At 33.0% G+C, this 25605-nt stretch overlaps 1 protein-coding gene across 4 annotated transcripts; it reads right to left on the bottom strand.

Moving 5' to 3' along the window:
* Window positions 1-11045: 11045 nt before the first annotated feature.
* On the bottom strand, window positions 11046-22145 carry LOC143057796 (uncharacterized). 4 transcript variants are annotated; one of them, XM_076231206.1, is made up of 7 exons: window positions 21694-22145; window positions 19136-19327; window positions 18171-18257; window positions 14990-15789; window positions 14338-14536; window positions 13658-13774; window positions 11046-12584 (listed from the first exon to the last, which is right to left on the bottom strand). In XM_076231206.1, exons 2-7 carry the CDS (start codon window positions 19323-19325, stop codon window positions 11788-11790), a joined length of 2190 nt encoding a protein of 729 aa, XP_076087321.1. In that variant the 5' UTR covers window positions 19326-19327; window positions 21694-22145; the 3' UTR covers window positions 11046-11787. The 4 variants fall into 4 exon arrangements, with proteins under 4 accessions (XP_076087321.1, XP_076087318.1, XP_076087320.1 ...); XM_076231203.1 differs by lacking the exon at window positions 21694-22145 and adding an exon at window positions 21078-21681; XM_076231205.1 differs by lacking the exon at window positions 21694-22145 and adding an exon at window positions 20969-21034.
* Window positions 22146-25605: the final 3460 nt, after the last annotated feature.

Below are 25605 nucleotides of genomic sequence, written 5' to 3'. Positions count from 1 at the left end.
GAACCATACTATTCACAGCAATACTACTCAGGTTATTCGTGATTAACATATAAAAGTCACTGACAGGTATTCATACAATCTCATTTGGTTATCTATGCCTTACTATTCCAATTTCCATGTTTTGGGGGTATTAAACTTATTTCACTAACAATCTGCACTACAGAAAAACAATGTTCATTTCTTAAAATAAAGTGTAGTTTTCTTTATAAAGTTTTGACAATACGATTAAGTCTTTAACTAATCCTTGCAACTTTCGAAATTACAAACAAAAGTTTTATACGATACGCAAAATCCTATATTCGAAATGAAAAAAAAAACCACAAAAAAAACCCTTCTTTTAACTACATGTTCTAAAGTCAATGAATTTGCCTTTCAAAAGTAATTTAGGCTAACTGCCTTTAAATTCTAATAAAAGCTTCATTACAAAAAAAAAACATGTTTATCAAACAAAATTATTCATGTTATCAATAATCAATACAAAATATTGCAATAATCATATATGTAAGTGATGCCGGAATGATATAATAAAACATCAATGCATAATAATACAAAATATAATAGGGAACACACAATAAATGTTCACAATTCTCTTTTCTTTTGCCTCTTGGTCTTCATTTACCATGTTTACGGATATTCAGTATAACGGATATCTTACTATGAGATAAATCTCACAAGTAAGTTTGCGAAAGAATAAAATACAGACGGCAAACACAGATCCTTGACAAATTATTAATATCATGAGTCGATGTTCCAAATTTCGATAAATGTTACGTTGTACATAGCTACTTCATTAAATTGTCATGAGATCAATCTCACAGACAAATAGCAACTTGTGAATATATACAGTTGTATTGCGCATGTAGTCATGAGAAAACTCTCACAGACAAATAGTCTACTTGTGAAGATATATATATACAGTTGTATCGCGCATGTACTCATGAGATAAATCTAACGAGTATATAAATGGTGGACGCTAATTAAATAAAGATGATGATATGACAATAAAAATGTTTAAATTTTTGGCGGAGGTCGAGATTTTAATTTGGCCTTTGCTTTCGGTCCAAGCTGATGTTCTTGAAGCCACATAGCGTGTTGGGCTGGTTCACCAACTATATGAGCAAGATACGCTCTTTTTCCATTCATAATTTTGTGCGCTAGAAATCTTTTCACTTTTAACTGACTTGCAGACGTTGATTCGCTAGATACGTCAACCTCACTAAAATGAATGAAATTATTATCTTTGAACCTAGCGGGTAATTTCTTAGTGCGCTTTGGGCGAGACATGGCTGTACTATTTTCAACAATCAAAATATTGTCTGATTTTCTTGTATTATCAGAATCGGGAGTATTTTCAGATACATTGTCATAACTGGTGTTCTGGTTGTCCTTAACAGGCGTATTATCCTCATCCATAGATGTATAATCTTGCACTTCAACATCGTCTAGTTTCGTATGAACAGGGTCCATAAAATATTTTGACGGATTTGGTTTTCTCACATACGCAGATTTCAGTCTATTGATATGCACTGGCTTTGAAAGAATTTTGTTCGTGTGTGGGTCCTTCAGGGTGTACATATGAGGGCTATTTACTGCAGAAATCACATATGGACCGGCAAATTTATTCTTAAATTTTTGTCCTGACCCGGTTGGCTCTTTCAACAAATAAACATAGTCGTTTTCATTAAATGAAATATTTGATATTTTGTCCTTATTTACTCGGTCCATCATTTTAACTTTTGAATTGATAGCATTTTTCTCGACTTCAGTACGTATAATGTTTAATTTTTCACATTGCTGTTTCAGATACGAATGACAATCTTTAGGTACAGACGAAAAGTCGGTGTCCTTAATATGTAGAGACAACGGAAATTGGGGTCTTTTCCCAAACACTATTTCAAAAGGCGAAAATCCAACACTTTGGTTTGGCGTATTGTTCATCGAAAATACTATTCCCGGTAATACGTCCTCCCATGGTTTTCCTTTTACAATAAACGGTGTTAGTCTTTCCGATAAAGTTCTGTGAGGTCTCTCACATGCTCCTAAACAATGATGAGCGAAGCTAGGGGTATATTCCTGAATAATATCCAATAAACGACAAACTTCTCGGAAACATTTACCAATAAATTCCGATCCTTGATCACTAACGATAGTTCGACAAACTCCAAATTGCGTGACTAATCTAAAAAGAGCATTTCCGACTGTTAACGGATCAGTGTTAGGTATCGGCTCTGCAAACATGTATTTACTAAATAAGTCAATTGCAGTAAAAATGTAAGAATTGCCACCTCGAGAGACAGGGACGGGTCCATATTGAAGGTCCATTTCCCAAACTTCAAATGGTGCACACGGCGTAGGAAATGACGTAATGGACGCTTTTGTTTTTAGAGTGGTATTTTTCCTGCTTTGACATTCATGGCATGAACGAATATAATCAGTTACTTTTTCACTCAAATTCGGAAAATAGTACTGTTCTTGGATTAAATCAAGAGTATTTTGTATACCACAATGTCCACCTAATGTCGAATCATGATGTAATGCAATTATTGTTTTCAATGAAATTTCCGGGACAACTAGCTGAAAATTATTCATTGTTTTTGCACGCACTGATTTCCTATTTCGTGTATGAAATAATATTCCATTGATCAAGTGAAAATTTGGTATTAATAAAAGAATTCTACGCGCTTCTTTCTGCAGCTTTGGTAGTTCGTTTCTTTCAAGATACTGAATTAAAGGTCTGCAGTTTGTGTCATTGCGCTGCAATTCATGTATCGACTCTGTACTAAATCCCTTTTCCCGAAAAATGTCAATCGATTTCAAAATATTTACATTTGGATCACTATCAATACCAGTATCAGAGTCTCGTTTGTTGGTATAATTGTTCGTAATTTCATTTTCACTGGTATAAGCAACCTGCGTTTCATTAACGTCAGTAGTTTGCTCAAATATTTTGTCCGAATCCTTTACATTATCACTTGCAGTGCTTTGATTAAATATTTTGTCTGGCTCTTCATTTTGAGAATTTTCAGTGCTTTGATTGAAAAATGTTGCATCACATTGAGAAGTAGCACTATCAGTACTATGATCAAATATTTGATCCGATTTTGGTAAATTAGTCGACTGAGTGATTTGTTGATAAACTTTTTCAAACTGGTTCAACTGATCAGAAATCGATATTTGAGTATGCTTTGAGTCACAATCGGTCAGTTTATTCAAAGGTTCTGATTTTTTCACTACGTTATATTTCTTTTGTGGGTAAAGTTGTATCGTTTTTCGCGGTTTACGTTTCTTTGCTACACGTGCAAACTGTTGATCAATGTCTTCAGTGTCGGCATCATATTCATTTTGTGCCTGTAACAATACATTTTTGCGTGGAACACTATTATCGACGGTGTACATCGGAACTGGCGCAGGCAGACACATATTGTTCAATTGTAAATTTTTACTGTCGCTAGTATCCGAGTCATGTAATAAAGTGGTCAATTGAATACCTCCTGGAACAATTATTTGACCTGTATTTTCCGGTTCATATGGGAAGTACGGATCTTGCTCGTCTGGACTTTCAAAGGCGTTATTAGTCTCTTGCGTGCATCGTGACAAAGCATCCGGAACCTGCATTTCCCTCGCAGGTTTGTATTGAATTTCAAAATTATATTGCTGCAAAATAGCAATCCATCGCTCATAAATGGCGCCTTTCAGTTGGTTGCTAAATAGCGGTTTCAACGCTTGGTGGTCGCATTCTATAACAAACGGCTGTGTACGTAGGTATGATGAACATTCTAAAACGGCGGTAACCATGCCAAGTAATTCTAGCTTTGTTGGGCCATATGATTTCTGCCATTTACTAAGTGCCTTAGATCCGAATCGTATAACACGAATTTCATCAGTTTCGCTCATTTTCTGATATAGCACGTAACCAATCCCCTTACAACAAGAGTCTACAGCAAGTCTAAATGGTAAATTGAAGTTTGGAAAGGCCAGAATAGGAGAATCTAGCAGGAGTGATTGAACATTCTGAAATGCACGTTGTTGTTCATCGGTCCAGCTAAAACGTTCATATTTCTTTAAAAGTCTCGTCAGAGGTTCCATTTCAGCACTGAAATTTTTGATGTATTTCCGAAACCAATTAAATAAACCAACAAGGCGGCGTAACTCTTTCACATTTTTTGGTATAGGATAATCAACGATGGCCTGAACACGGTCCGGTGGTGGCTCAATTCCTTTATTTGAAATTTTATGACCTAAGTATATGCAAGAGTTCTGAGCAAAAGTACACTTTTTGGGTCCCAGCTTTAAACCAGCATTCGAAAGTCTTTGAAAAACGTTCCGTAAATCTTCAATATGCTGATCGAATGTTTCGGATGCAATAAGGATATCATCAAGATAGCACAAACATGATTTAAAAGTTAATCCTTTAAGTACTTTATCCATCAACAGTTGAAAAGATGCTGGAGATGAGCTCAGTCCCATCGGTAATCTTAAAAATTTAAAAGTACCAAAACATGTATTAAAGGCTGTGTAACGTTGACTGTCTTTTGAAATCGGTAGCTGAAAAAATCCAGACGATAAGTCTATTGATGTCAGAAAATTCGGTGTTTTTGTAGAAAACGATTCAGTGAGATCTTGTAAATCTGGGATTGAATACGAAAAGTGCTGAGTCATGGAATTTAAATACCTAAAGTCACAACAGAAACGAAATTTTGACAAACTAGTCTCTTTCGATGAAGCATTTGTTTTGCCTTTTGTGTACGTTCTTTTCGACACAAGTACAACCGGACTTGTAATAGGGACATCTTCTGTTTCGTCTACCGGTGCAATTACACCTTGTCTCAAAAGTTCATCTAAATGATGTCTTAGAATATCCTTCTTTTCAGGAGTTAAACGATATGAACGTTGGTGTTTCGGTTTAAAGTCGGGCTTCAAACATATTTGGTGTTGAACAACATTGGTAAAGCCTAAGTCAGGGTTTTCCTCGGTTACAAATAATTCTTTATTAGAATGTAAAAATTCAATCAATGTCGATTTCTGTACTTCAGTTAAGTATTCGGGAATATTAAAATAAGAAATAAATTTAGAGTCGATCGCAGTATCTTTAATCACCGGTTCAGTCGACAATTGAATATTTTGAACAAAATGAGTGTCATTATTTTCACTCAAAGGCATACATACATGATCCTTAGAAAATGGTTCAAGCTCCGCTAAAATCTGTCCTTTATTCAAATGTACAATTTCATTAGTAAAATTCAATATTTTAATCGGGACTTGTTTCTCTCGATTTACTGTCACAACAGCTTTTGATATTAGGACTCCGCGGTCTTTAGATATTTTAGAAGTACATATACCTTGCATTCCATATTGCACTTTTCCATTTACGTGTCCCCAAATAAGGACTTCTGAATTCGGAGGTAAAGAAGCGGGACTTTGAGTTAGAACTTTGAACTGTTTAGATTTTATGCAACAATCACTAAAGTCAAGAACGATATTCTTGGAATACAAATAATGCGTTCCTAAAATTAAAGGATGCGATGTTTGCGCTAAAATATATACATGAATCCAGTGCTTTCCTTGAGGCACAGTAATCTTAACCTTAGCAGTTCCATAAATTTGCACTGTTTGATTATTCGCTAAAGTAATTTTGTCACTCGTAGCACTAAACTCGGACTTCATTGAATCTGGTATTGAGTTAAAAAGTTGCGAAGACATGACATTTATTGAACTACCTGTATCAATCAATGCTGAAATTTCCAGATTTGCAATTCGCACAGGCATATACAAAAATTTACAAACAAATGTTGAATCGTCGTCACTTGTACATTCAGTTGATTCTGAATAATTTACAGTTTTATCAGAAATGTTATTAATAACATGGGCAGACTCGTGTACAGAAATTTTATCTAGTCGCCGCCCCGGGGGTCCTGCCCTGTGAACCCCGGGTTCCTCCGGTTTCCCGAATAGTTTACACACTGTGGACTCTTATGGCCCGTTTGGCCACAAATATGACAAATAAATGAGGAATCTATATTACCCTGTTCATTCCAATTGCAGGCACGTGCAAAGTGTCCTGGCGCTTGACATTTACGGCACAGTCCACGGTCATATTGATATACTTGACGATCTCGATTTCGTGGACGAGAAAACCGATCGTTTTCTTTTACATCACGAGAATTATCTAGTTGCTGTGAAAAGTTTGTGGCAAGTTTTGACACGGCTTGGGTTAGACTGTTTATTTGTCCTTGTAATTCACTAACTACATCGGTTTTGAAATTGTTTAAATCTTTCACCGCAGCGGGTGTGTTATTGGCAGATTTAGTAACAGCAGCTACAAGTGGTGCTTCGTCCTTTCGATAACCGTAAGCTTCGCCCATTTTGGCAGCTGCTAGGCAATTTGCGCTATCACTATGGTGACCTGCCCGAACAAAAAAGGCGAGTTGATCAGGCAAACCCTTTATAAATTTAATCAATATTTCGTGATCACTCTTGTGCAAAATTGTTGCTTTTTCAAGTAGTTGAGCATAAAAATCGTCAATTGATTGCCCTTTTGAAAGTTTTAATGTTTCAAATATTTCACCTTCAAGAAGTATAGTTGGACTTCGAAAATCAATATCAATATATTGCTTCTTGTAAACCTGTTCAAAAGTTTGCCATAATTGCTTATTGTCGGCTGGAAGAGTATTGAACCAAGTAAGAGCTGGGCCACAAAGGTGTAAATGAAAAGCGGCAATTTTTCTAGCATCCTCTTCCGGTAATATATGATGTAACACGGCATAAGACTCAAACTCACTCAAAAACTGAAATGCATTTTCATGTGGGTATCCCCCAAATTTACGGCAATTTGCTAACTTTTCCATTTTGTGAAAAGAATTATGTTTGAAATTTGATATGGGAGGTTGAACTTCGTCGTCAAGTGTTGAAGAAACTACGGTATTTGGCGTACTAGAATTGGTAAAATCTGAGGTTTGAAATTTATCAAATTGTGTCCAGGCAGGGGTAATTGGTGTCTCTACATTTGGCAGACTAAACGAAGTATTTAACTGTAGTGGAGAAGCCGGTGGTTGCAATAAATAGCCAATATCGGGTTCTATGTCGTCTGTTATTTGGTTATATAATAAAAAATCGTCTGTAAATACAGACTCGTTGTCAGATTCCGACATTTACCCAATAAAAATACAATGTTTTATATATATCACACGAAAAAATCAGTAATGAGAAAAATCTCACATACTGTACGCTCAACTGTAAGTAGACGAGCAGAAATGAGATAAATCTCACATTCTACGTAAACGAAAATAAATACAGGCAATGCATACTATAATAAATCTTTATTTTGGCAATCTTCAACTATCCTAAGTAAAATTCGAATCAACCACAAACGGGCCAAATATGGATGTGGGTGAATACCATCTATGTATAGACCATAGTTATTTGAATATACAGGCGGACGTCCGTGGTGTTTTCTTACTTTAAGTAAGTCCAAACCAAAATCTGGTGAATGAACACGAAGCAAAATATTTGTTTCCCTGATAAATTTATTGACCTCGGCAATTTGACATTCTAACAGTCTATCCTGCACACGAAACTGCTCTGGTTCAAGATGTTGTTGGAACAAATTCCACAAATAAATTGAATAATATGGAAGCTCGAGAAAAACAACTTTAATGGTCGGATAATCGGAAAGGAACTTATAAATTTGTCTGTATGTTTCACATATGTAATTTACTCTCTCATTATTAACCGATCGCAATTTAATAAATTTTCCAGTTTTTTCTGTCAGGTCACAAGTACCTAGCCAAATGTAAATTGTAATATGTTGTGAAGAAAGTTCCTGAATTTTAGATTCTAAGTTTTCTTTTAACCAAGTAAACTGAGTTTCGGTGTCCGCACCACTTTTCCACCACCAAAATATTTTATTATCAGGATGCGATGACCAGTCAATAGTGTTAGCTAAATATTTGGCCTTACTATCAGACAATATTACAGGTATTGTGCGCAAAAGAGGCGCTTGGTGAAGTCTCTGCTCTAAATTACGCACTTGTTTACTCACACGGGCAAGACTCATTTATAATTGATGTGTCTTTGTATATGTTGAAAAAAAACTGTGTTATAAATGAATATATATTTGTATAATGCTATAGTCACTGGTCAAAATGCTCTCATAATTTATCCATATTGACGAATCAACCACATGTGTCGTCCACGTGTATGGGGTCTACATGTATTATCAACGGGAGTCACATTTTCAAAAATAATTAAAATGTCTTTTAAAAACAGCAAATATTCTCATAAAATTGTTAAAAGTCTCCCAATAATCTTGTTAGGGTCACTCCACCATGTAACGATATCGCCTCGTCTTATTAATACTAGTGTTGGGGTTGCGACTAGCTCATGAACAAAAACACATCTTACGTTAACGACATTTTAATAAGAGAGAGCGTAAAACAAAAAGGCGTTTCCGGACATCACTTGTACAGTTCCGTAAAACATATAAACTGAATAACACATAATATACATATAATATATATCTAAATATATAACATTAGTATTTTTTCCGTTGCTTAAATATTTTTTTTACATAATAAAAAATAAAATCAACAAGTCACCGTCTAGTTAAGACAAAAAATGTGCATCATTAAAAATAGTTGGCATTTTTCAAAAAAGGGAGATAACTCTCTCTTTTACATTTTTTTCAAAGTTTGGAACTATATATATATATATGATACAACAGACCTGTTTATAGAAACTTGTTATACCTTCTATACATGTAAGACCATATATTATATATATAACATTTTCAAACAATCGCAGATGATTTGCATATTTGTTGCCATGGCAACCATAAGTAAAAAGGGAAAATCACTAATTTTTGGCCAATCTTTTAATGTTCAGTTCAAATTAAAGATCATACGATTTGAAAAATGAACAGAAACTTATTCTTCAATAGAGATGTGTTTTTTTTAGGACCTGCATATATATATGGAGGTCGTAATTCCTAGGCAGAGGCGGATTTAGGGGGGGGGGCCAGGGGGCCCGGGCCCCCCCTTTTTGGGAAAATATTTGGTTGCTTATATAGGGAATCATTGAAGCGTGACTGGAGCGGGCCCCCTTTTAGGTCAGTCAGTGGGCCCCCACTTATGTACATTTCTGGATCCGCCACTGCTAGGGGCGAATAGTTCTTAGTATGTCTGAAGTTCTCTTGCTAAATATCATTGGTTTCAGTGGATAATATTAGCATTTCGTTTGATTGTAATGAAACTTGGACAGCTGAAAAGTAAATTCAGTTCTTATTTACTTATGGGGTTTTTAACAATCATGACTGGCTATAATGTCCTAGGATAGTCGGTCATAAGGCATTGACCATAGGAATTACGGGGATGGGGGAATGACAGTGATATCTTCAACACAGAGAAGTAATTTTCGCCTCAATAAAAGTTTCAAGACAGCTCCTAGCACAGGATTTTGCAGCTAATTCTTGCTAAATATTGGGTCAGTATGTGATCCCTTTCCTCCATAATGCATACTATTTCAATAATAACACTATTTTCCTACTGGAGTAGCACAATATTCCTTACATACAACAAATATAGTTGATCTATAGCTATTGCTTAGTTTAAAAAATACAGCCGTAAACACGAAAAACACGACTATTACCACTGAACGAGGGAAATCAGGTCAAGGTCAGATGACACCTGCCTAGTATCACATATACACTTTAGTCTTTCTATATACTAGACATATTGCTTGATATATAAACTGAGTATGGACTTGACTGATTCATGAAATGAGTTCAAGGTCAAGTAAAATCTGTCTGACCGGCATGTATACCTTGCAAGGTACACACATACCAAATATTGATATTCTAATAATCATATTAATAAGAGCAAATAAACATTACAAAAAAATTAATAGAAAAAGGTTAAGTCACTCAACCATGAAAATGAGGTCAAGGACTTTGGACATGTGACAGCCGGAAACTTCATAATATTAGACATCTATATACGACGTATAGAGCATTCAGGTCTTCCATCTTCTAAAATATTGAAGTCGTAGGCTAAAAAAAAATACCATACACACTCTCTCAGAAAGATGACTTGCACTGATTATTCAGTTTTCTAGACCATAGCTCATCTACAAAAGACCACAGGGACCTCCACTATTTGTATTCTAATTTTGATAAAAAAAATGATAGCAAGTATATAGATCTTGTAATACTTAACCTTCATGCAATGTACACTATTGCTATGGTTCAACTGAAGCTGACCATCTGGAAGTTCTTAACTGGTCAGCCTGATCCAAAACAACTAATGAATTAAGTCAGGAGCCTGTTTTTAAGTGGTTGTCGTTCGTTGATGTGTTACTCATTTGTATTTGTTCAATTTTGTACTTAAATAAGGCTGTTAGTTTTCTCATTCATCATTTCATGGCCATTTTTGAGCTGACCATGCAGAATGGTCTTTGCTCATTGTTGAAGGACATATGCTGACTTATTGTTCAGTATGTATTTGTTTGTGGGCCAGCTGAAGGACGCCTTCGGGTGCGGGAATTTCTCGCTACATTGAAGACCTGTTGGTGACCTTCTGCTGTAGTTTTTTCTACGGTCAGGTTGTTGTGTCTTTGACACATTCCCCATTTTCATTCTCAATTTTAATGTAAATTTTTGTTTCATTTAGTCTTTAGTGAAGAGTTGTCTCATTGGTAATCATACCACATCTCTTTTTTTATAATCCTGTCATAGATGTTTTCTCCTTACTGTACACGACCCTCATTGACCAGCACAAGAAGTGTCTTGTAAAAAGCAGGAACTGCTCATCCTTCCAGAGCATCTAAGTACAACCCCTGTTTTAGTGATATTCTTACTGTACCTTGCACTTTTATTTTTTTTGCTTGCCTTTTTTCCTTTGGTATGTGCTCTGCTATGTTTCTAAACGCATTTTGTGACACTTTGTTATTCACAACTTTCAAGATAAATAGACAAACAAAATTATTCAGTTCTGCTGAAATAACACAATTGATGTCCAGTTATATCATGCACAAATAATAAATAACAAACCACATTCCAATTTTAAAGTGAGGCCATATAAAAATATGTGTGTGTTTCAGATTTCTTAACCAATCTATGATGAACCCTTTCAAGCCTGAAAGTTCTCAGCATTTTGTAAAATTTGTTCTATTTTTCAAACAAACTGATATTAAAACTTTTCTGTTGAAACTTATATTTATGGAATCAAGACTGAAAAGGATTTAGAATTATTGTTCAAAAATAGATACAACCCTTTTTTTACAAAGAAATAGGAAGCACACATATATTTTATTTCCCTTCTTTTATTTTCATTTTTGTTTATTCATAACAAAAGTGATGATATTTGTTATAATGATACATGGAATTCAAGATATCATCTAATCAGAAAGAACAACACACACAATATTTATGTTAATATATATGTAAGGTGGCTTAGGACAAAAAAAGTTTTGGCCAAAAAATTCAACATTATTGTTTTTATCAAAGCTGTTATGCATTCCCTTATATCTGGTTTATAATCATAAATACTGATAAACTATTAGACCAAATATTTTGGAAATTTTTTTAGGTCAGGTCTGTTTTTAGTTTTATTCATCAATAAATCTATTTTTCTAATAAGTTTAAAACAAAAAAGTGTATACTTCTTATAAGGAGTGATTGTGAGCATAAATGAACAATGCACCTATTATATATATATATAAATATATCACTTAGAATTTAAAAATATTTAAAAAAGCAATTTTTATCATAGTAAGTTTAAAATTGCCCAAGCCACCTTAACTTTCAGGAGTCAAAAAGTCATACATCTTTTGAATAATCTTTTTACAACTGGTTACACGCACTTTTCCTTGATTCGTAAGTTCGGACAACAGTGCGCGTAAACCATCTAATCCATTTCTTTCAATAGATAATTTTAAATGACACAACCTTAAATTAGAACGTGCAGCTTTCAAAGCTGTGGCTTTAGATAAAGCTTTACAGTTAATAGCCTCACTAAAAGTTGTTAAATTATCTTGATGCATGTGGCAGTTATGTGGATAGTTGGAAGAAAAAATAAAATCTGTGATGTTATCAGATATAACATTTCCTTGTGATGTACAAGTGATTAATCTAAATAATAGTCTAGTGTCCTCTAAGGCATTATGAGCAGCATAGGTTTCATCAAGAAGTGTGTCAACAAGATTTGTCTGACTATAAGAACTTAGTCCAGGAACAACATGTTTAAATACATCCAAACTATCTACAAATCCAATTATATGGCTACAAAATTCTGAGTACATGTTATAAAATCTTAAGGCATTGTACAAAATATGACAGTCAAATCTCTTGATATTGTGTCCAACAAGAATTGGTTTACATGAAAATTCTGACAGAAATGTAATGAAATCAGTAAGAGCTTGATGTGGATATTTAAAGTTGACTGGTTTTGAATTGTACAGCATATTGTTTCCACGCACTGTGATCTTTGTGATGTTGGTGGCTTCTTTTGATATTGGTTGGCTTGGTAAGATGTAGGTATCAAAAGTGCTGTCTTTTGAACAAGCTGCAAGTTGTATAATATCAGATGATCTACCTGAAAAAAAGAAATTATAATGCAATAGGTACTATTACAGGATTGATTCAGGGGTTCAATAAACTTTTGTTTCATCATCAATGATTGTATAAAGTCTCATGCCACCTTCGGGTTTAACCTTAAAGCTATAAAAAAAAACTCTCTGTCCCTGAAATCATTTTTGTTGCATAATAATATTATTTTGCTTGTGACATTGCATGCAAGAGAAGTTGGAATCATAATTTACTATGCATATTTGAATGTCTCTACTTTAATATGTAATTTTAAACACAGTATAAAAACAACATTCATGAGTTAGTTACAGGTCATTCAATATTTTTAATTTGAGATGGACATACAATTACTTGCATAGCAATACAATACAACACAAGACTACCATCCAACAACTTAAATTTTAGCTTTTTTCTATTCATGTTATAGTCATAACATTCATGGGTACAGCTGGATATGCCTGCAGAGGTCCAAATCTGAACAATTTGGACAAAAATGGACTCTCTTAAAGCTTGATTCAGGTCTAAATTTGGATTGTAATTAAATATTTGACATATCATAGGTTTCTGAATAAATGAAGTCAAAGAACATGAAATTGGTTATATGAATTTAATTAGGGATGACATCAGAAGATCGATGTAGGATAAAAAACTCAATTCAAATAGTTTGATGGTGGGGTGGAAGGTGGAGTGGGGTTGGGGTCAACATTGCTGCAAGTTTTCTTAATTCAAAATCGATTTTACATATATCCATAGAGGTAAATCAATTTTTCCCAAATTAAGTTAAGAGGGCCCTCTATCTATGTAAATTAAGTTTTTTAGGTAATTATCCGAGAACTGGAAATTTCCTTTTTTAATAAATAAAACCCCATTACTCAAAAATGTAAAATCTGAATTTTTTAGAATTCTAAAAGGAGCTTACTTCATAAGATATAAGCAATTAACCAAAGTTTTATGCAAATTGGTGCAAGCCCTTTTTAGTTCATGTCCAACATGATGATTACAGACAGACTGGACAGATGGACAATGGTATACCACAATACGTCCTGTAAACAGACGTAAACAATGAAAGTTAAAACTTACTAAGGCCTGTGGTTTCTAAGTCAAACACCAACAAAGGTGCAACTGTAATTGCTTCTTTGTCAAATTTGTCTATTTCCATAACTTCAGGAATTTCTTCTTGATCTGGATGTTCCAGTCCTAGAACAAAAATTGTATGCATGAAGTATAAAATTGATCACATGATAAGATGACATTGACATTGAATCAGTTGTTAGAATGATGACATCAGAGACACTTAAAAGTGTATATTACCAGCAGTTTCCTAACTTTTTTTTTCTGCTGTTTCTGAAATCTAAACATTTTATCCAATACAGTCAAAAGACAGTTGTATTATAAAATTACACAATATTGTAATGTGATTTTTTTTTAACCATTTGATGGTGGATACATGTATTTGCAACAGGCAGGTTTTACTGAATTTTGACCACAAAAAAAGCTAGATATTTTTTTTTTAATTTCAAATAAATGTATCTAGGTTATGTACTTATCAGTTATCAGATCATCTTAATATAATAATTTAAGTGAAAAAACTCAAAACACATATTAAACTATCTATTAGTAAAAGCAAGTCCAATTAAGCAAATTAACATCCAAACAATGATATGTCATGAGATGATGACAATGTCAATGTAAGTGTAAAATTACATGTACTTGTTCATGGTAGATGATACCAAAAATAACTCAGTATGTAAAATAATCACCTATTTCACTTTCGTAAGTTTTTCCTTCTCTGACTTCCATTCCAGAATTCTTGGAACTTCTTTTCTTCTTCAGAAGCAGACGTTGTTTTTTTCCCTCTCTTGTCTTCGAAACAGTTGACTTTCTGTCTCTCTTTCTGTTTAATTTCAATGATCTCTTCAATGTTTCAGTACCAGGTGATAATCCAGATGATTCATGTACCTGTAATAAGTTTAACATTTAACATTTGATGGAAAGGGGAAACATTTAGTGGCTAAGCCAGTCTGATATGATACAACATGTACAACAGAATATTGGCAAATATAAGATAGATAGAGGAGTAAACGTTTGTAGCTTATACAATCAATGCTATACTTGAAAGCAGGGAGGTAAATTTGAATTATAAATTTGCACTTATTCATGAACCTTGCCCAGTTGTTGTGTTTTCAAGTCTAATTTTATTTTTGTAATTTAATTGTTATTGAAGATCTTTGGTTCACAGTTTTTTTAGAATCTTAGTGATCAACATCTTGTTATTCCAAAATTGTAGACACTTTTCATTGTTGAAGGTCTTATAGTTAGGTGTAAATGTATATTTGTAATTTTCTATATTGCTATTTTACATTTACACTAAATTTGCTTATGCACATAATATTAACCATATTTTACACTAACCTCAGACACATAGCTATAGCCTTCATTTTTCTGTAGAACTGCTGAACTAACTCTGTAGCTTAAGCTGGATGAGGCAGAGTAATGTTTGTATTTTGGTGCTTTAGTAGCTATGGTCATATTCAAACTCTCATTAGCTTGAGAACTTGCTAGATTTGCCAGTTTCTTTGAGTTTGGCACCAATTTATCCAAGAACAGTTTTTCAAGATCAGACTTCAAGTCCAAAGATTTTAAATCTTTGCCATGTGGAAGGCTTGAATGTTTGTAGGTGGTTTTGTCTTTTAAGTAGCCACACCAACTTTGCACACAGTGTGCATGTTCACCAAAAATGTGATCAATCGACGCCCTTAACCCATTTTCTATTCCAGTTTGGTTTCCCTTATTTTGGTCAACCATGTAGGCAAAGTTTCTGGTAATAGCATTTATCACCATTACAGATAATTCCTTATGCTTTGGCTTCATGCTGTATAATTTGTTGACGATATTTTTGGTTACATGATTGCGATCACTAGTTTTCTCCATATGAAGATCCGGCATTTCCTTAATGGCTCTGTTGTATCCAGTCGAATCATCATCCCCAGCAAGTTCTGATATTGGGACATTTTGTTCCTTCAAATCACGGATCATCTGGACAACCATGTCAGGCTCCATTGCTTTTGCTGATCCAGTCCAGTTTTTAGAGCACTTATGTTTTCTGGGTACTTCTCCTTTTCTGTTTGCTATGCTGCATACTCTGCAATCCCCAGATCTCATGGTATGATGCAGAACTTTCCCAGTCTTCTGTCCAATAAGTGATGCTACTCCTGAAATCAAAATAAATACATATATGTAAATAGTCATATAAGTCACTAAGCTGTAACAAAGAAGTGGGAACATATCAAATTGTTAAAATCAGTAAAGAGAAACTCAAACTTCTTTGAACAACCACACAGACATCATCATAACATTATTTGAACATAAAAAAATATCTGTCTTATTTAAAATCTGTATAGTAAGAGCCAGATTTTATCAAAAAAGGATCCATGTTTAGATTCAGCATATCAAAGAAGCCCAAGAATTTAATTTTTGTAAAAATCAAACTTAGTTTAATTTTGGACCCTTTGGACCTTAATGTAGACCAATTTGAAAACAGGACCAAAAATTAAAAATCTACATACACAGTTAGATTTGGCATATCAAAGAACCGCAATTATTCAATTTTTGATGAAATCAAACAAAGTTTAATTTTGGACCCTGATTTGGACCCCGACTTGAAAACTTGGTCAATAATCAAAAATCTATGTACATTTTTAAATTCAGCATATCAAAGAACCCAAAGGATTCAATTTTTGTCGAAATCAAACTAAGTTTAATTTTGGACCCTTTGGACCTTAATGTAGATTAATTTGAAAACAGGACCAAAAATTAAGAATCTACATACACAGTTACATTCGGCATATCAAAGAACCCCATTTATTCAATTTTTGATGTAATTAAACAAAGATTGATTTTGGACCCGGATTTGGACCAACTTGAAAACTGGGTCAATAATCAAAAATCTAAGTACATTTTTAGATTCAGCATATCAAAGAACCCAAAGGATTCAATTTTTTGTGAAAATCAAAAATATAAAATTGAGAATGGAAATGGGGAATGTGTCAAAGAGACAACAGCCCAAATTTCATAGATTTCTATTTACTTATACTAAAGTTATGGTGCGAAAACCAAGAAAAATGCTTATTTGGGCCCCTTTTTGGCCCCCAATTCCTCAACTGTTGGGATACCAACTCCTAAAATCAATGCCAACCTTCCTTTTGTGTTCATAAACCTTGTGTCAAAATTTCATAGGTTTCTATTTTCTTATATTAAACTAAAGTTATAGTGCGAAAACCAAAAGTATTCGGACGACAACATGATACCAATATACGACCACAAAATAAAAAAAATTGCTGTCGTATAAAAAATGACTGAACTTGATCTTTGTTTCATGGTAATAAGCATCATGTATCAGTTTTATAAAATAAAGTTAATGCAAACTTGAGGACTTACAGAACAGACAACGGAAACATTTGATAACCCCCCTCCCCTTATTCCATACCCTTTTGTACTTGTTGTGAGTGGCCAAGACAAGGGAATCTTGCCAAAAAGAGAATTAGCTTTATGTAGTAGGGCAGGTATAATATTTATTTAATGGAAAGCGGATTATGCAAAATGTGAAGAGTCAAAAATTTATTTTATGCGTCAATAAATGCAAAATAAATTATTGCCATTCATTATAAATAAATTTCTATCAAAAATATGGCTCAAAGCACTTTTTATATTATTTATATTAACAATAACAACGTACACACATGGTTGCATATGAATACACAACGTCAGAGTGGGCGGGTCGCCATTAAGATTGACAACATTGAAAATAAAACTAATAATTTTAACCAATCAGAAGACAGTAAAAACACCAAATTTTTTATTTTCATGTGCATCTAGGCAAAAGGAGTAGGTCCGGTAAGAGCCCTTTTTGGCCCCAAAATATAGCAGTTTTACAAAATTCTGAAAATGTAAACTTTTAGTTATTTATTGGATAGTAGAATGGTTCTGCTACATAAATATTGGCTGTTTTTGGCAATGCAATGCACATATATTGAGAACTAGCACCATTAAGTCATGCTAAATTACTGAAATCATCAAAATTCAAGCATTTTAGTTAAATTTTAGACGGTTTCCGTGTAAAACGAAAGTGGCCGCATTCGTGTTCATCCAAAATATTTAAATGGAAGTTGTATTTGATGATAATACATAACATATATAAAGATTGAGGATGAACACGGATGCGGCCACTTTCATTTTTGACAAAAACTATCTGAAAAGTGACATTTTTTCGCATATTTGGTAGGTTTTTCATATTTAAGCTTGAATCGGATCATTTTTTATGACTTAATGAGTTAAAATCTTTCACAAAAAATAATTGATTCAAATGAAATAGACACTTAAGTGTTTAAAAAGTGGTCAAAATCTTTCGTCAGATGAAACTGAAATTTGAGGCCAAAATCGGTCCTTACCGGACCTACTCCTTTGTTTAGTCAACATGAAACAGACAAGGAAATTCCATACCCTGTTAAAAACATATCTTTCGTATTTCATAGAATCAAACCTTTATATTTACAGGCATAATGATACTATAGTAATTTTTTTGATCAAAACAAACCTGATAAACTATTATATGCTCTTCCAGAACCCTTTTTTTGCCAGCATGTGTCTGTTGATGCATGTATACCCTCTTGTTGTTGACTATCTGAAAGAAAATGAACCAGTTTAATATTGATAAATTTGAAATTTGAAAATGCACTTTTTAGAAATAATGTCCAGTTTAAATGTAGCAACATTAATTAACATTTTCACATGTATGGCTGATAATTAGTATTGCATTTGAAGAGTTGATTAGATAGTTTTCTATCAAGATAACTAGTGATACATACTTGTAACTTCAGCACAACATGTTCTGAGACAGATACAGTCTGCACCGAATATCTTTTCTAACTTCCAGTCAGATGTCCAATTTTGAACATCCTTTATACATGTATATGTGGCAAAACAAAGAATTTTTTAAGACTTGCAAAAACTGTTAAGTCCAACTTGAATTTTGTCATTGATAATGCCGGTGCAACAGATAGGGAGCTAAGGTTTCAGACGAGATTTACATATTAAATGTGATATTTATTGAATAAAAGTTGCTTTGTTTGAGAAAAAAAAGTTTGAGGTTTTATGAAGTGTACAAGCTGACACATGTATGTTATTTCATATACTGTAACCAGCTGTTTATATGTTGAAACAATCCCAAAACACTCATGTACAATATAAAAAACTCAAAGTTACTCATAACATTTCTTTTTAAATGTTTTTCCTCCATTCAGTTGAATAAATAATATATGTTAAAGAAATGCTTTCCAGGTAAATTCATGTTATTTTAACTTTTGCCGAAAAACAAATGCATTTAAAAAACATATCCTTTTATTTTCAATATAAAAATAACATTTCTAAATTTAATCTTTATAGTAATTATAGCCAGTGATCTACATGAAAAAATATTTAATGATGGAGGAATTCTCACCAGAACAAAACTATTGTGAAAGCTGCATTTATATGTATTTTTATATAGTCGTGTGATCTAACCTTCATTAAGTGAAATAGCTTCAACAGCTTCCTCTAACAAAAACTTCCTTTCTGAGGCCTCTGCACTACATTCCATCACCTCACCAATCTCAATTTCTCTGTCCTTCAGGGTCTTGGAGTTTATACAATGTAAATTCATTGCTGCTAGCAGATTGTTTAATTGGGTCTCCCCAATTCCAGCATGAATCATCCCTGAAAATTTTATGTTAAAATAAGCATCTAAATTTAATAAAATGGATTTGACTTCAAATACTTATTTGTTCAATATGGTATTTATTAATACATATACTGAAATAAATTTTAGTAATACATGTAGTAATCATACTAAAAGCAACATTTTCAGAAATAATTACCTTCTTCTTCATCCATTCTCATGAAAAAATAGATGGTTTTTATTTACATGCCGGAAATGCAATTTTGTTTGATACTACACATTAATGACTAATTTTGGTGAAACTATTACATGTATTAGCAGAATCTGTCAATTTCTGCTAGTTCAATCTGGCATTCTTGCATGTTTAAACGCACAGGCGTGATTTAATTCCTTGGAAAATTTATAAGGTAAACAGTCATTGTGAAAAAATAGTTTAGAATATGGAAAAAAACTTTCTTACCCTGACCAGTACAAAAGAACTTTCCATATTTTATACCTTTAATCTTAAAGTGGAGAATGAAAACCATTTACCAAATTTCTATTAGCCCTGATTTTATTAATTTTCGCATTGGTGTCAAGTGCATACTGTTTATTATCTGAACAGATTAGGTTAAAGAGTGTTGAAAATTTTACTGAATCTCAACTAATTTATTACTTTCTTTTTGAGGTGCATAGTAGAATATGTATTTATTGATACATGTATTTGTTAACCGAAAAAAAAAAATAGTCAGTCAATTTGTGAGTACTGTATAGATAATAAATAAAAATGTTTCTGTTTGTATATGCCTGTCCCAAGTCAGGAGCCTGTAATTCAGTAATTGTTGTTTGTTTATGGGTTACATATTTGTTTTTCTTTAATTTTTCGCACAGAAATTAGGCTGTTAGTTTTCTTGTTGACATTTTCATTTCAAGGGCTTTTATATATCTGACTATGAGGTATTGGCTTAATTTATTGTTGAAGGCCATACCGTGACCTATAGTTGTTAATTTCTGTGTCATTTGGTCTCTAACCGTCTTTTGTGCAGAGTTGTCCTATTGGCAATCATACCACGTCCTCTTTTTTATATTGTAAATTCTTTTCATGATCTAAAATTTGTACATCATTGTTAGTATTACCAGGCTACTTTTTCAAAAAAATTATTAATCTATCAAGGACAAGAATTAAATCAGTCAGTAAGAATCATTATCTCATTGAACCATGCATGCTTCAAAACAAGCTATCAACTTTTAAACATTCTCATGTGTTTCCATACATATCTAGAATATATATGATAATATCATATATAAATATCTGATTAAATTTATTAAACTTTAATACATGTACATGTATTCTTGATATATATTATTTTATAGTAAAGAGAACAAAACAAGGGCCAGTGGACTCTGCTGACTATGAGATATGGGCTTTGCTTATTGTTGAAGGCTGTATATGGTGACCTATAGTTGTTAATTTTAGAGTAATTTTGGTCTATTGTGGAGATATGTCTCATTGGCAATCATATATTCCACATCATCTACTTTTATATGTATGGGCGAACAAACTCACTGCAGACGAACATGTTATCAGGACAAACGGACCTTATACCGCCCATAGTGGACAAAAAGTTTTTGTAAGAAATGACTACATGTAGCTACAACATACCTATACCAAAAGTACAATCTCTAATTATAATACATACATGTACACATGATTATTTCAGGGAAAGTCTCCATATGACTGGCTCAATGCAATAATTGGTAGTCATTTATAATTGGAAAAGATAATAAAAGAGTAACATATTGAAGTACCTGTAGCCACTTTAGTATTTATATCAAAAATACCATTTCCTCTTTTCACTTCAGTGCGATAGTGAGTTTTGCCCAATTTGATTCTGTCAACATTTCCACATTCAGTACACTGAACAAACAATATTCCTGACAAGCCAAGGGGTCTGACTCCAAGTGAGTTGTGCAGGTGCAAAGGAGTACAACACTTAGTGCATTGTTGTAATTGTTTGGCAAGGACATCAAGTTCTACCACAAAACGGCAATAACTTAAATCAACAAGATCTGATGGAATGTATGTGAAGTCTAAGTCAAAATCTACATTGTAATCATTTTCTGCCGAATCTATAACGATTTCATTTTGGAAAAAAGGATCAGAACAGTTAGTGGTTGTGGTTTCTTTGACGTAAGGATGGTCGATAGAAATATCAGGGACAACATGTATATCAACTTCATCTTCAACAGTTTGTGTTACACAATTTGGTCGGTTGTAAACCAAGTTTTCTACCCTTTTAGTTTTCTGTATTTGTTTATTCTTTGAAAACTTCCCTCGCTCATTTCTTATTACAGACATACTCCTACAGCAGACGATATTCTGGTTATAATATAGTTTACGGTTGTTCCGATTTATTTTACTTACCATTTGTCTCGAGTTCTTTCAGGTGCACAGGACTTTGGCTGGTTCATTTCGTAGGTGAAACAGCATATACAAGACATATAAAAACACCGAAATATTCACCAGATTCCGTCGTTTCCGTTTATTATTTCTTAGTCTACAATAACCGCCTGAATAGTACAAACTACATTAATAACTTTCGTTTTTGACTTCCTTGTTTACATATTTATAAAACCGGAAGTGCAAAATTTAATAACAAAATAACTCATGAGATAAAAATAAATATAAATAAACGTAAGGTAAGATATTGTATAAATAAACAAATGTTTTATTGGTTCAAAACTATTTTTAATACGCTAAATAATAATGTATGAATTGTTGTGACAACTGGCCGGTTTCCGTCATGGATACCGTAACTATGCGCAACTTGTTGCGCAGTGGGCGCGAAAATTTAAACCCGTGAGCCCCCTTAAGAACGGGATGTATCAAAAAACTTGTAAACATAGAGACGGACGTAGGGTGGTATATAAGAAAACGTTGCAGCTAGGTTTGACATGACGTCATACAGATAAGTGTTTTGAAAAAGCCTTTGCAACAGTGACTGCAATCGATGACGTGACGTCATACAGATTAAAGGTGTGATAAAGCTTTTGTAACCGTGCTGATATCGATATCATCACGGGTGGCTGATACAGTACGCTTTCCATTGATTGTATTACACATACAATTTATCTGTATTTACTACTAAGTATATAATAAAACTATTTATCATATACTGAGACTAAATAACATATGATTTTTACTGTATGATAATAGCATTAAATTAACGTTAATTCAATATTTTTCGAATTGGTGCTTAGCGGGCTGATATGAAAAGTTTATCACATGCTTCGATTGTTATCACATGCATTTCCGTAACGTTATCACATGGCATTCCGGTGATTCTCGGCAAATTCCGGAAAATACACCTCAATGCTACGTTTTCCTTCAGTGAAAATCATTACGAAATAGTGTACAAAACAATTATTTAGAAACTGAAAAGTATATTGTGTAAAATAATAACAAAAAAAAAAAAATAAAAATAAAAAAAAAACAAACAAATTATTAAACAAATGCATTCTTTATTATAAGTTTCAAACATACTTTAGAAAGTTAAGAGAACGTCTCGTCCTTTTTGCGTGCTGACGTTGTTTATCAACTTAATAACGTGTTATATTATTCTTTTATTTGTCTTTATTAATATTACTTTTTTTTCTGTTAAGTCGTTTTTTTTTAATATCCTTTTGACTTAACTCTGTGCTTATGTATCCCATCATACTTCTTCTTCTTCTTGGTATAAGCCTCCTTTAATTAGGAGCACCTCCAAATATATATGGAGTTTTCCCTTAACTTAAAATTTTTTAAATGATAAAACAAAATTTCCAACATATGTACAGCACATATAAATAAACAATAAACAATAGAAATGTCATGCAAGGCATATTTACATGGACCTTTTTATAACAAACCATACAAGTATATTCACTTAAGTATGTGACTTAGTTTTATTTATATTTAAAATTATGTTTCATTTGAATTTGCTTTTTAATATGCATAAAATGTACATTAAAAGGAGGTTTCATTTAATAAGATCGATGTATTAAAATAATAATAGTTTAAGATGTAAGAATTTAGTAAAATCTAAAAAGGCAGATTTTCTCAGTGGAATGTTATATGTACTTCATGATCAATTGTATATTAAAATTTTTAAAAAGTTATTAAAACTTGTTTTGTCACCATCAATAGACTTTGAACGACAAAATTATTTTATGATGTGACTCTATACCTATGTATCTTGTCATACTTTGAATGACAAAATTATTTTCTTTATTAATAGTACTTTTACTGTTTACCCACTTTTTTGTGATATACATTTGACGTGACTCTGTACTCATGTATCCCGTCATACTTTGAACCACACTATTATTTTATTTATTATACTTTATACTGTTTAGTCAGTTTTTGTTATATCTATTTTGCGTGACTGTATTTATGCATCCCGTCATACTTTGAACGACAAAATTATTTCATGTCTACCTGTGCGAATTTCAAACGCGCAATTTTACACTAGTACTCAAAACCCTCCTTCCTTGGTGGGTGCATTTTACATAGACATATAAATTCGTATAATATAATCAAAATGAGGATGTTAATTTGATGTGTGCTTCTTCGTTACATTTGTTGTTTTCATAGTGATTAATATGATAACACAATGTTGACTGCTGTACCCCTATTTTTGACATTTTTGACTATTGTGTCTGTTTGTTTTGTTCAAGCATCGGTGACAGTATAATGGAATGTGATACGACTGTCATACAAGTGAGAGGTTAAGCTAGCTAAAAAACCAGGTTCAATCCACCATTTTCTTCATTTGAAAATGCCTGTACCAAGTCAGGAATATGACAGTTCTTGTCCATTCGTTTTTGATGCGTTTTGTTATTTGATTTTGCCATGTGATTATGGACTTTACGAATTGATTTTCCTCTGAGTTCAGTATTTTTGTGATTTTACTTTTTACTTTGAAAAGGTTGACTTTTCAAGGCCAAACAGTATTCATTATGTATATTGTGTTTTTTGGGGGGATTTGTCGAGTCGTCCATATTAAAAATGTTTTCTCCTCTGTTTAGGCATATAGTAGAAAGATTTGATATCGAATATACTAAATTTGGGTCCGACGTCTGTGAACTTTTCAATCTTTGAACTTCTATTTGGGAACCACGTAAAAGGATCAATATATGAATATGTTATTTTTCTCCATTGTTGAAGCATATGATGAAAAGATCATAACATGTCATTTTCATGAAAAATGCCATGTAATAATCTGATATTATCCTGTAATTGGGTGTCCTACTATACAGATACAGCCCTACAGATATCGCTATGCTGTATCTGTATCGCTTCAAAGCTCCGCCCACTGCCGGACTGAGTATTGTTTGAACCTGTGTGACCTCAGAATGTGTATTCCAGTTGCATTCCAATGACGATGACAATTGTCGATTTCAAAACTTAAATGTGTATATACATGATTGTGTTACAAAATCAACCGTGTCAATTTCAGCATGCATGTTAAGTGAATGTCAAGTCTGAAGCGTAGGCCAACTCGTACACTTCTGTTTTAAATTTGACAATGTTTTGTTATTTGTTTTTACTGTTGAAATTAGTTGTTATGTTAAAATGGATAATTATTCACCTTGAGCGATGTATTATTGTTGACTATTCGAGATTCTTTTTTGTGAAACCGTCTTCAGCGTAATGTGTGATTTTGATATTACTACGCGGGCCTCAAGGGATTACAAATCGAAAATAAATGCTAAATATGTTAGTTTTTGTGTTTTTCAAAACACAAGCAATATACAGAACTAATTGCAGGATAAAGACAATAACTGTTTAGTGTTTTTAAATTTCAGTTGTATTTGTACTCGGCTCGAAACAGGTGTAGTGGCTCGCTAAAAGCTCGCATACACCTTGTTTCCTAGCCTCGTACAAATACAGCTGATATTTAAAGACACTGAACAGTTATTGTCTATATATCATTCTATAGTCTCGTGTCTATTTTTACATGGCTTTTTTTGTACGTGTTATCTTCTTAATTTATTGCATTTTAATTTCTCACAATTCTATCAAAGGTAACAACTTATTTGAAACAAATAATTGATCACAAATGATAACTATTTACTATCTTATTTTTGACAACTATTTTTTATGTTAACTGAAAATATTAGAAATATGCTTTAATACGAATTACAAGTTAATCCCTATAGTTCATGGTCAGTCATCAGACTTTATAATCAGATTAACTATTCTAAATGATTAACACATGTTCCTATATAGATAAGAACTTCCCAGGACTGGTGTCAGTTTGATCACAGGCTTTGGTCAGTTAGCATCGTTTATCTT

Source organism: Mytilus galloprovincialis, chromosome 13 (genome assembly GCF_965363235.1).
Source record: "Mytilus galloprovincialis chromosome 13, xbMytGall1.hap1.1, whole genome shotgun sequence".
Classification (NCBI taxonomy): Eukaryota; Metazoa; Mollusca; class Bivalvia; order Mytilida; family Mytilidae; genus Mytilus; species Mytilus galloprovincialis.
Note: the sequence above shows the minus strand (reverse complement) of the source record. Positions and strands in the feature narration are given on the sequence as shown.